Genomic DNA, 13083 nt, shown 5'->3' with positions numbered 1-13083 from the left:
CTACTGCTGTGTTCGTCTCGGTAGCGATTGCGTTGGTTGAATTGGATTTAACGTTCCGTTGTACGGTTTAGGCTGAAATTAATTATTTTCATGAACAGATTGACAAAGTTTAGGCTGTGGCAATGAAGTTCAGGTTAGTAGTTAGATATACTTTTGATTTAAGTAAGGGGAGTGCCGAACATGTTCTGTCGCCGTTTGACTTCCTACAGCTGTGTAGATGTTTTTGTAGTGTCTCGTGTAGGCTACAGCGTTGCAGTGATACACTGGATTGAAACCACAGGTAATGATAATTTCACTCACAAATCGTTTACTTGTAATCTAATGTCATAATAAATCCTACAACGAAAATGTATATGTGAGGAATGTTTATTTTAACGATTGAAAACAGATAACGCTACATCATAGACCACTGTAGTATGTGTTGCCCGGGCAACACAGGCTAATGTCATGATGCTAATACTTCAGTGAAATAGTAGACTACTGTTTCCGAAAGTAGATGTACTTCCTTAATAATATCAGCTTATACTGTACATTACACATCACAATTGTGTGTCATATCACAAAGTAAAATGAGTAAATAGTTATCACCCTGGCCTCTTTGCTTGTGGCGTTTCTGCAGCTGCCTTGCAGTAAAGCTATAGTTAGCCTAGCTATCCCCCAAGTTAACAGATGCGAAACGAATGTTCTGCCAAAGGTAGTCACGCGTGTTTTCGTGACGTTAGTGACGTTAGTAACGTCAGTGACTGTGGCTAGCAAGTTAGTCACCTTTAAGCAGCTTGCACACAAACTTCAACAAATCCCAACATTCTAAAGTTGGCAGTTGTTGGTGATTGTCTTTAGAATGTCCAGAAAACCAATGCCAGCTCCACACTGCTCAGACAGTAACATACTTTTTTCAGCGAGCTAATTCGTTTTTCTGTGTGTTGTAGTATCATTTTAAGGTCATTCTGCGTTATTTATTGTGTGATAATAATATTTAACTCACAAAATAAAATTATAACTATTGAAATTATAATTATTGAAATTAACAGATTGTTTTAGACACAGAGCAATCATTCTGTCATACCCTATGACCCTATTTTCACGTTGCACGCGTAAACGTTGACGTTACCGGACGGTTGAAGGAGAAAGCGAGCTAGTGCATGATAGTTTCAAGTTAACATCAACAATGCATCGGTTTTTGCTACCTAAATGTCCACGTTTGGAAGAACGATTAAGAAACGAGAGTGACGTAGAAGAAGAAGAAATGGCAGGGGTATCTGGTGTGGATTTTTAAGGGGAGGAACGTTGTGGTCAAGGAGGTCAACCCTCCACCACTACTGAGGATGCATGGTGCTATAGCAGCATCAGTGACATTAGCGTGGACGCTCAGGATGGTCCGAGAAAACCAAAAATCCACCTCGCATGTTTGGAGTCCAACAAAGGAGTTTTGTAAAAGCTAGTTGGAACAGTTTGCGTGGTAACAGTAAGCTGTGTAACATTAATGAATGCTGTCTGATTTGTTGCGTGCATTGATTGCAGTGTCGCTAAAGACTAGTTTCGGTTGATTAGCAACGAAGAGGCCCTTTTTTGCCGAAAATTTTAACTTTTTGCCTTTTTATTTTTTTGGAGCCGCCTTAAAAAAAATCTGAGACTTTTTAGCCTAGGACAAGCAGTCTGTCTGTGTGCTAGGTAGCCTATACATAAGGTACAATGTGCTAATTGATGATTGTGAACTGAAATAATATATACCTGAATGCATTTCTGACTGTTTTAGTTAATTATATCTGCTATTCTAAGATTCATTTCACTCTGTCTGACATGGTAGATTAGTCTACCATGTCAGACAGAGTGAAGTGGTCACCTGCGGACTCTAACATGCATATGCATATGCATTTTGTCAGTGACCGTCGCAGACCGTGTGCGTCCGTCGGAAGTAGCCTAGATAATGATAATAATAATACAATCGGTTTGTTTAGCGGTTTTCATGGACCCCCAAAACGCTTCAGAGAGCAAACATGTAAACAGATGATAGACATATGGTGGGGAGGTGTAGTAAAGAACCATGTGACACATAGGCTATCATACGGTGGCCCTGAAGTGCAAATCACACCCACTAACATGAGTGAATCCCCCAAATGAAAACACTCCCTCCCAAATACGAGTCAACTCCCCCCAATTAGGACACACTCCCCCAAATGACTCATTAACTCAAAAACACATTACATTAACTCAAAACGGAAAGGGTTGGTAGTACTACACTTCGTTGCTGAATGGATGCTGTAACTAACAAGAAATTAATCGACAGAAGTACAAAATGCAATAGCCTGACAGAGTTACGTGCACCAGGACATTTGTTTGGCTATCGAAGCATGTAGCAGGCTACTTATGCAAAAGTATAATTGCATGTTAAACGTCAAAATCGATAGCGAAACAACCATCCTGGTCCACGTAACTCTGTCATTACCATGAAGTTGATCATTTTGGTTGGAAGAAAAGAAGAAACATTTGTGTTAACAATTCAGACACATGACTTGCACTACTCTTTATTTTAATCAGGGACTATTAAATAATCTTAGATATGCTGTTAACGTTTCACAACATTAAAATAAGTAGCCTATGCGCATGCTAAAAACACAGTTGAAGGAAGCAGGACTTTTCAGAAGAAAAAAACAATAGTCCACAACAGAAGAACGAAATGCCACAATGACAGAGTTACGTGGACCAGGATAATTGTTTAGATATCGATTGTTACGTTTAACACGCAAAATATATTTTTGCATAAGTAGCATTCGCTACATGCTTTGATAGCCAAACAAATGTCCTGGTGCACGTAACTCTGTCAGGCTATTGCATTTTGTACTTCTGTCGATCAATTTCTTGTTAGTTACTGCATCCATTCAGCGACGAAGTGTTGTACCTACCCTTTCCGTTTTGAGTTAATGTAATGTGTTTTTGAGTAAATGTAATGTCGTTTCCCATTTGGGGGAGCGTGTCTTTGTATTGAGGGGAGGTGAGCAAGTCATCCTATTTGGGGGAGTTGACTCGTATTTGGGGGATGCACTCATGTTACTGGGTGTGATTTGCACTTCAGGGCCACCGTACTATCACCCTCATTTCATAGCACCCTCGCTAAAACGCCGAGCTCCCCAGAAAAAAATGTCTGGCCCTGCCACAATACACTGATACTTGTAGCCTACTAGATCAGGGAGCTGTGACCATAGTCTACTAATGAAACAAACGTGTTAGCAACTAGTTAGGTTATCTCTCCCTTGTACATCGTTTTGGATAAAAGCGTCTGCTAAATGAAAATAGGTTATCTTGTTAACAGATTAACATGGTAGAACAAGCTAGCTAGTCGCGATGTTTCTCATTGCGTCACTTTTGCTGTCTCGGTTGGAGTATGCTGGGTTCTCTCTTCCCATCACTCCAGGAGTACATCCTCGCGTTCTTGGGTCCAGAAACCAGCCATTGTTGAGCCTAGTTGTCAAGGTAACAAGCTGTTACCTAGCTGTCAGAATGTTGGAGTTCGTTGGAAATCCCTCTACATTGGTCAGACATTCAGCAACTTCACCCGATCCGACTGAACATGTTGAACTCTTCCGACAGTACCCGACAATGACCAACAAACACAAACTGCTGGCCCACACTGACCCGACTGTTGGTGTTTGTTTGCGTTTGTTGTAGAATGTTGGTGTTTGTCGGGGCAGTGTTGTCGGAGAAATTTAGAATGGAACATTATATTCTGAAAATACTGGTGCTAGCATTCCTTGCCAGCAGAGAACCCTCTCCCCACATGACCTATAGATGACACTAGGCATACGTAAACAAACTGACCTAGGTTGACCATTATCATACTAGAGGTGCAATAAACCTTATCTGTGTTGAATGAATTATATGGTCAAGCCTAGGGTCAGAGAACTCTGTAAGTTCCCACGTGCACGCGCACTCTCTGGGAACGATCATATTGACAGCTGATATGCTGAGGAGGGGACTTCTCACCAATAAAAGGTCTTACCTGAAGACTGGGGAGCTAGACAAACTTTGTATTGCGATCAGACTTTGTCTCCTTGCTGGCAAGCATTAAACTATTGTACTTTCTTTGAATCCAACGACTCTGTGCATTACTTGATAAATTGACATAAAGTTTAGGCTGTGGCAACGTGGTACAAACAACGCAATCGAGACCAAGACGAACATTTTGACACAGGCGTTGTCTATGTCGTCTAAATATTGACTGATCCTAAATATTGACTGATCCCCGAAAATAAACAATAAATAATAAATATATAGGCTATGTGAGAAAACAATGGTTGTGCTCGCCGAAGGCGTGAGCACACCCAATGAGTCAAATTACCTTAGCATATAGAACAGTTTGATTGATATTGAGTACCTATGGCAAAAAGTGCTTACAACCACAATACAAACCTTTTTCCACACTTTATTCAGTCGACTATTGCCCGCGATTGTCTTGTAAAAATAATAGAAAGAAAACATTTGAATTACATTTCATATCAAGACAAATACCTGTACCTGTGTGTAGTTGCGTCAACATACCCATTTTGTGGTTGTTGCCGTCTTCTTGTGAAGTTCTCAAGAGTAATCCAATGAGAGTACACACTGAAGTAGGATAAATGCTCACCTTCTCCACGCCATCCTCCTTTAGACTGATGACATCTAGGTCAAACTCTTTCCGTAAGCCATCTGTCTTGTTTATAATGATTTGCCCTGTCAAGCCATTCCACTGAGCCTGAGTGGGTAGAGGTAAAAGGGGGTGAGTATAATTATTCTTGAATGTGTATTGTCTTATAGAGGTAAACAAATAAACTTCCAATGCTGGAACAAAGAAAAGTTAAGAGCTAACAAAACCAGAATAAAAGACATTTACCATTTCAAAACAATGAATAAATGTCTTTGGCCACTGAACGGAATCATCAAAGGCCCATGGGGGCTTTGACCTTTCCCATCCATCCCAGTACCACTTTTTTGGTTTGCTAACCTTGGTGGGCTGTTGGCTCGTCCCTTTCACCCCAACCCTATCCCCTTACGACATCTACTGAGCCTCCCCATGTATTGGAGTTAATGATATTACACGTCCATTTTGGTTTCAGAAGCACTTTTACAAATGGACACAGTATTGAATCCTCCATCATTTTAGATGCAGCCTTTGAGTTACCACATCTCGTTGAATTGTTTCAAATCTGGGCTGCAGTTTTGAGCTGTGATCGGTGGGTGGCTCTAGATTCCAGTTTAGCGCTTTCACATCAAACATGTAGAAAAAGATCACATCTCTTTATCTTTTGATGTCCTAGATGGCTTCAATGAGAGGGCTTCAGGACCCATTCAAATTCAGAGCCTGTAGTTCGTAGTTGAGGAGTCAGATGGCTGAGCGGTTAGGGAATCGGGCTAGTAATCTGAAGGTTGCCAGTTCGATTCCCGGCCGTGCAAAATGAGGTTGTGTCCTTGGGCAAGGCACTTCACCCTACTTGCCTCGGGGGAATGTCCCTGTACTTACTGTAAGTCGCTCTGGATAAGAGCGTCTGCTAAAAAATGACTAAATGTAAATGTAGTTCAGGAGAGTGGCTGAAATAAAGATGAGTTGCCTGAGACAAACTTCTGGAGCCGCTGAAGAACAGCACCGTTAATGCTCCTTCCCATTGCTCCCTGGACTGCACTTTTCTTTGTCAGGCACGGCACGTAGTTTTCCAAGGTTAATGTCCCCAAAGTGTATGGGAACCTGCCTCTCAAACCCTACACTTTTCAGGGTCCACTGGAATGGGGTCTGCTATCCATTCTGCTGTCTTTGCAATTCCATATAACTATAATTCCTGGAATCTCCATCTGTCTTCTCTCTATGTTTTTGTAGCATATTTATCTTGAGAATCGGACACTGTGAAGTAAAAATTCTGCTGGTGTCTTGATCAAGACCCAAGGACATGCAGTGCCATGAGTGACGTTGTTTAGATGAGCTGTTCGGAAGAAAAAAATATATATAATGGGCCTAAAAAGTCACACTTGTTGCATCGTAAACACTTTATCCAAAAATAAGGACAATACTGATTGGATGAGACTAAGGAGAATATTGATGGAATGAGGGCAAGAGTGTTAATATTACTGTGTCTTCTATTGTAAATCACAGGTCGGTAAATATGCCTTAAATTGAGTGTACGTGCTAGATTTGGAGCATCTAGTTTATTAGAGGTGAGCATCTAGTTTATTAGAGGTGAGCATGTAGTTTATTAGAGGTGAACATGTAGTTCAGTTGTGGGCTATATGCTAACTTTCTAATGTTAGCAGACTTGTGTGGAGTAGTACACGATAAGTCATGAACATAACAAAATTCTCAGAGCTATATACTATAGTGGCATTCTGTTCATTAAAATCACAATTTAAAGTCCAGAAAGGCCACTGCATCCCTTACTCCAAAAACTAGCCTTACTGAACTACCTAAGTGAGATTCACCCCTAGTGGCCAAAAACAAAAATACAAAAATCGCTGCAAGCAGCAATGGCGGATTCTTCCTCAAAATAAAAAATATTGTAAAATTGACATAATAGATGGTTACACTCAACTGTCGACTAAAGAAACGAAAAAGATAATTCTCTGCATGCATCGATATTTTAACCACTACCCCCTGGATAACAGATGCTATACGCTCCAGACAACTGAACCAGTCTTACTGGTCCACGTGTCCCAGTATAAATCTGCTGTGCCCCAGTAAAATCAAAAGTTTGAGTTTTAACAATTTACTTTTAGTCCGTGCATTAATTTAGATTGATAATCCCGGAAAAAAATTAACGCAGTATCCCAATCAACGCTTGTAAAATTAAAGCAGTTTAACCGAAAACACAAACCGATGCAGCAGAATTCCATGTTAGCTCACTCTTCTGAGCTTGCCAAATAGCCACTGCAGCACGCACACAGAACTCCAGGGGCCTAATGTATAAAGGATTGCGCAGCTTTCATACCAGAAGATGGCATACGGCCAAAACTCGAAAAGTACCTACGCACAGAAATATTCACATGTATAAAACCGGTCGTACGCCAGGTCCTGCGCACCTTTCCTTTATAAATCACAATCAACGTGAGATTGACCGCACGTGAACGAGCCACTGACCCTGCCTTGCCTCCTCCCATAAATGAATATGCAGATGGACTATAAATGCGCTCCTGAGGTCATTTCTTTGTCTGAATTACCGTATTTCTTCGAATAAACGCCGCCCTCGAATAAATGCCGCACCAAAAATGAACGTTATTTAATAAACCCCGCGGCTTTTATTAGAAGAAATACGGTGACTGTGAGATTGAGGTTCTGACAACAGAGGTGGAGGCGAGAAAATGTGTCCTGTTTGTCGGCCTCTCATCAGGTATTAGCGACAAAAGAAAGTCGGCGGAGTGGAAAACTCACTATTTGCGCCCTTTCTTGTTTTTAACCTGTAGCACTTTGAGATTTAGCTAAATGTAAAGTGCATTACAAATAAAATCACCATTATTATTATAGGGCCATAAATGATGTGGGTTCAGAGAACATGACCATGGCAGAAATTAAAAAGAAATGGTCCGATGTAAAACTTTAAATGAATAAACGAGTGGTGGCACATCGTAACAGCATGGCAGCTATAGGGTTAGCGTGACATGCATTTCCTGAGTGATTTTGTCGTTCATTTGACACCCTCAAGTTTAACAGAAGTTATTAAGTGGTGGCGGATTAAACAGAAGGCTGTATAGCATTTCCCGTTTTGGCATTTTGATGTGATCTTCCACATTAATGATCAAACTTTATTTTTATGTTTTTTGAATAGTCAACGTCATAAACGTAGTAGTGGAAACTTTAATTTGTAATGTTTGGTGAGTTTCGGCACTTTTCAGTTAGAATTTGCCACGTTACAGAGCCAGACAAGACTGTGCGGACGGTCCGCACATTCTCACGTCTGCTCAAAACTTTCCGTGACGGCCCGCACATTCTCACGTCAAGTAAATCTTTATACATCACAAAGTGTGCGTGAAAACCAGCGTACGCAAGCTTTTTGTGCGTACGCAACGTTTATACATGAGGCCCCAGGTGTCGGACTTGGCACACAAGTCACAGTTGAGGTAGGCTATGAAAACATTACAAAACTAAAGAAAGTTTTTGAATGATAGGCCTACCGATCACCTTATTTTGACTAAAACATAAAAACAATATTACATGAAGCTCAAAAAAACAGTACTTGTGCTCAAATGAATGCAAAAATAATGTGGGCGCTCTTATTACATATTGATGTCCCTGCCAAAGCTGATATAAAACTTGTGTCCCTGAACTGTTGTATAGTGGGTTAAGCAAGAGGAGTTTCTATAGCCGAAAAGTGCATTGTGCGCAGCAAGCTTGGAAGAATAAAAACGGATATAAATAGGGGCCTGTGCCCCAGTGGAGCTTTATGTCTTACAACGCCCCTGAACGGAACCACAGGCACCTGCATGTTATGAAAGTTTTTTGTTTAGTTTTACGACAGGCAACCACGCATGCTGTCTGAAATTATCATAAAAAAAATTAATCATATTCATAACTTAACGTAAAAAGTTCTCAGGGGGGGACCCTCAGACTCCCCAGCAGATTTCGCCCTCCCCAATATTGACTCCATGGATACGGCCTTGAATTTTGCACTGAACTTCAGGGGGGTGTCATCCTAAAGCCTATTAGGTTTGTCATTCAAAATGACATTTGATTTAGTGACACAAACATATTGAGGCAATGTGTACATTTACATAAATACACCCTTTTCAGCCATGTTGTATTTGATTCATTTTTCCCAAATAATGTTTTGAAAAAACATCAATTCTACACATCTGTAAGAAATTTCAAGTCAATTGGACCTTTGGTTCAAGAGAAGAATAATTCTCAAGGTTTTCCCAAATTGTCACTGTACAGGAAAATCCTTCATGGCGGACCTTATGGGTCCTTGAGGCTTTTTTGTTCCTCATGAAAAATGAGGCATGTACACAAAGTTTCAGAATAATTGGAGCAATGAGGTGGAAATGCCATCACTTTGAAAAACTGACATTTGGGCGTGGCCTGTGTGATCTGATCTGGGCCATTCTTGGCGTGGATGTTAGTTGTGGCATGTTGTATCAATGTGCCAAATTTCAAAACCTTTTACCCATGAGTTTGAGATATTATTATAATAACCTAACAATTACAATAGGTGTCCTCCTGACGGAGGAATCCTAAATACTGATTACAATAATAATAAAATGGTAAATAACAACAAGGCTCAAATGCAGCTTTTTTCCGGAGGCTGTAAGAATCATGAACTCCCTGCCTCAGTGACTGATCTGTCCTATATATATATATATGTAACTGACCCATACCTTTTATCTATTCTGCTGGTTTGATATGCTCTGGTTTTGTTTAGATTTTAGCTATTAATTTATGTTTTTTAGCTTAGTTGCCTGTTAATTATTTATTAATCAAACTTTGAAACTTTGAAACCCATGTGGACAAACAAGTCTAATTAAATTACCACCAAATAAACTATAGTTCTTAATCACCGGCTGCATCAAAGGCACAGGCTTCATGGGAACTGCACTAGTTTAATAAAACGTAGGGGACACAGAGGGGGTCACTGGAATTCTTCCAGAGAACCCTCAACATGAACTTGTCTTGAGACTTTCCACAGCAGCGACATGACCATCTGTGTTTGCAGCACAGATGACAGAATTACATCAGTCACTGTCTGTACAAGTACATTTATTGAACTGAACATTAATTTAGAATTCAAATCTTTAGAAAAAAGCATCACTCCTTCATGAGATGTATCTTCTGGAACGTGTTACTGCATGCTCTAATCAATACTGTTAAATATAGGCAGTCAGCTGTGACAGGGAGATGAGACACAGGGAAAGAATATACATTCATAAACTTGAAAACGTACATCTTTGAACATGTTCATGAAGCGTAATCCAAAGCGCCATGGTTTGTGCCTGTGGCACTGAAGGGAGCTGACAGTGATTTGTGAAGAGCGCTGGGACGCTGCTGCAACCATGTAGACAGCGTCATACATCAGAGCTGCCTCTGTCTGGGGGGAACACACACACATCAGAACAACTCACAGTGAAACTACCTATGCAAATCAATACTTCAGATGTGGCAGTGCAACAGTATCCCTATACAGTTATCTACAAATAGACTGATGAATGGCTCAGTCCCGCAACAAAACTACAAATTGTTGTTGAGTCTGTGTGGATAACAAAGTTTACAATTTAACTTGAGTTGTAAAAGTAGATGGTGCAGTGAAGGCTAACATACTGTCATCATGCCCTCCATCATGCCAGTCTCAGGTTTTGGTGGGGCCTGCATGCGCTCCATAGACCACCTCTCTACCACAGAGGCCACCTGGGAATTGTCTATGTTGAGAAGGCGGAACCCTGTCATGTTCACACCACTGTAACGGTAAGGCTCCAGGTCCAGGGCAAACAAGTCCTTAAGAGGCACAAACCAAACCTTCAGAACAAACACTAAAACAAGGATCTCAAACCCTGTTCTTGGAAAGCCACCTTCCTGTAGTTCTTTTTGCTCCAACCCTAGTTGTAACTACCTTGAGTGATGTGTACTAGAATAGAACCGGAGCAAAAACTACAGTTAGGTAGTTTTCAAGGAGCACAGTTGGAGACCCCTGAAATTTGACTTAACATGACCATGGAAGAACAATATCATGCCATTTATCAATAAATAAATAAATAAAAACTGTATACCATGCTTACAGAACAAAATCACACAGTGACTTATTTATGGATCACTGTATAAACAAATTGCTAACTATAAGAGTCTTATTGAATGCCAAATGTTGATGCTTACCAGTGTGGTGAAGAAGAAGTGGTAGTATTCAGTCATCATGCCCATGGACAAAATCTGCAGGAAGAGATCCAACTGACTGGAATGATTTGCTTAATTCAAAAGCAATTAAATGTGGTCTGTATCAAAACTCACTCACTATATAACTTCCATTATTACACTTCTTTTTCAACCTTTTTTGTATTGTGTGCAGTTCAGTACATCTACCCAAACAGATGCATCTTCCAACTTCCAATTAATGACTGCTATAACCTTTCTGGGTGGGAAGAAGCTCTGGAATTTAATTAAATTGTTCTACAGGGATAGAAACATTACTCACCTGCTTTAGGACATCTGCTGATGTCTGGTAGGAGCAATCAAAAATGACATAGAATTCCTTCCCCTTCTTCATCTCTTTTAACAGTGGACGTGCATCTTTACTTCCACTGGGAAGTTGGCGAATCTTGATTTTTATGCTGTATCTGGATGGAGCCTTTATCAACTCTTGCAAACGGATCAACCCTTTTAGAAATACAAATAACATTTTGTGTATCTAGATTAAAAGTAAACAAGACTCTGAACTACAAGCCAAATATTATCGACGTAGTAGTAGTGCAACTCCCCCGAAAACTGTCAGAAAGGCCAGTACAGTATATCCGTTTACTTGTTAAAGCAAATGATCTTGTGTCTGTTATGATACTGGCATTTTGATTTCCAAATATTCGATAAACAAATTGATTTTTAGGAGATTCCGTATTTTTTTGCTAATACGTCATAAATACATTTTAGTGGGGATCTAATGTTAAGGTAAATCAATCAATCAATGTAGGATGTTCTCTGAGTCAAATTGAGGAGATGAGCATGAAAGAAAGGTTATGCCAAAAATCACATTAGAAAATGAATACATACCTTCACATGAATAATGAGGAAGTACATGTGTTGAACTCCCATAGCTTTTTTTAAATGCTTACATTTTTTTGTTGCAAATGCCAGCGCTCTTGTCTGAGAAAATCTATGTTTGATTCTTGACTGAAGCAAACATATACAATGAAGGTATCTATAATGCCAATTCGGAAACACACTCACAAATCATTAGAAATATCAAGTAGTCAGATACTCTATACAGGTCTACATGTCTGTTCACTAACCAGTAGCGTCTTCGTACACAACAGTGACTGTCTTCCACTTATAATACTGCACAATATCAAGCACAGCTCTGCTGATGGAGGCATATTCAGGGTATAGGTTGATGTAGAAGCTGTCTTTGTTATCCACAGAAGGGTGTTTCCAGCGGGTCTGGATGTGAGGCACCTCCAGAGCGTTACAGATGGACTGGACTGCACTGACTGAAGAGCTGTGAGAGGGCCCAAAGACAGCTCCCACACCTAGTGCCAGCTGGTCACAGGCTTGAAAGCAGAAAAGGTGATGAATATGCAAAAGGGACAGGTGTAAAGGAAAGGTCATATGACATGTTTCAGTATGAAAACCACAGAGGCATCCAAAACCTAGAATAAATGCCTCTCACTTTTATAAGTACATTTATATACAAATAGAAAGAGTGAATAGGAAAATATTCAAATTTTACCTCTCCTAGAAGCCTCAAAACTGTCAAAAAGGTTTATTCGCTGAATGTCATAGGTCAAGGTGGTGTTTGGCATTAAGGTCCGGTTTCTGTTAATGTTGGTAACAGCAAATTTGAAGGCCAATTCTTCAACACTAATGGGTTCATTCTCCAAGGTCTCAAATATACCCCCTGTGACAGAAAGAAAGGTAGAGAAAGACATAACCGTTTTGTTGTAAAATAAATAAATATATATTATATAAATAAAAACAATCTGAACTTTCATATTGAATACAACTTTTTTTAATAAGAATATTTACTCAATGATTTGGAACATCAACCAGGCTTTCTGTTGTAATCCTTGTCTATCAGTTAATGTTCCAGATTTTTGCTAAATTTGAAACCAATCCGAAATGGGTAAACTAGCACCCCATTTATTTGCTTAAGTCAAGATTGCACGGAACTGTGTTCGCGGGTACACGTTTTTGTATTTTTATATTGTAAATTATTTGGCTACTTTATATTGTATTTTAGATTTTTTACTAGTATTAGGTATACTTGTACCTTTAGTATAGTTCGACCACATATTTAAGTTTTAGGATTCCTATATGTTTAATGTATGCACCTTCCTGCCAAAGTAAATTCCTTGTCTGTGCAAACTTTCATGGCGAATAAAACCTTTTTTGATTCTGAACAGGGCACGAGCACAAAAGGGAACATTAGCCGATCGCTG

The 13083-nt window shown here is 39.8% G+C and overlaps 1 protein-coding gene and 1 long non-coding RNA gene across 2 annotated transcripts in view; both read right to left on the bottom strand.

Annotated features, from left to right (window-relative positions):
* The window catches only part of LOC134018344 (uncharacterized), a 223098-nt gene that overhangs the window by 24077 nt on the left and 185938 nt on the right, over positions 1–13083 (bottom strand). The gene's annotated exons all lie outside the window — the stretch shown is intronic.
* The window catches only part of LOC134018340 (glutamate receptor ionotropic, kainate 1), a 75485-nt gene that overhangs the window by 21922 nt on the left and 40480 nt on the right, over positions 1–13083 (bottom strand). Inside the window, exons 2-9 of the mRNA XM_062458238.1 lie at positions 12375–12542; positions 11938–12195; positions 11130–11311; positions 10814–10867; positions 10265–10438; positions 9891–10034; positions 4622–4729; positions 4408–4449 (exon numbers count right to left, since the gene is read on the bottom strand). Of these exons, the coding sequence (XP_062314222.1) occupies positions 4408–4449; positions 4622–4729; positions 9891–10034; positions 10265–10438; positions 10814–10867; positions 11130–11311; positions 11938–12195; positions 12375–12542 (1130 nt within the window). The remainder of the gene's footprint in view (positions 1–4407; positions 4450–4621; positions 4730–9890; positions 10035–10264; positions 10439–10813; positions 10868–11129; positions 11312–11937; positions 12196–12374; positions 12543–13083) is intronic.

This window comes from Osmerus eperlanus, chromosome 4 (genome assembly GCF_963692335.1).
Source record: "Osmerus eperlanus chromosome 4, fOsmEpe2.1, whole genome shotgun sequence".
Lineage (NCBI taxonomy): Eukaryota > Metazoa > Chordata > Actinopteri > Osmeriformes > Osmeridae > Osmerus > Osmerus eperlanus.
Note: the sequence above shows the minus strand (reverse complement) of the source record. Positions and strands in the feature narration are given on the sequence as shown.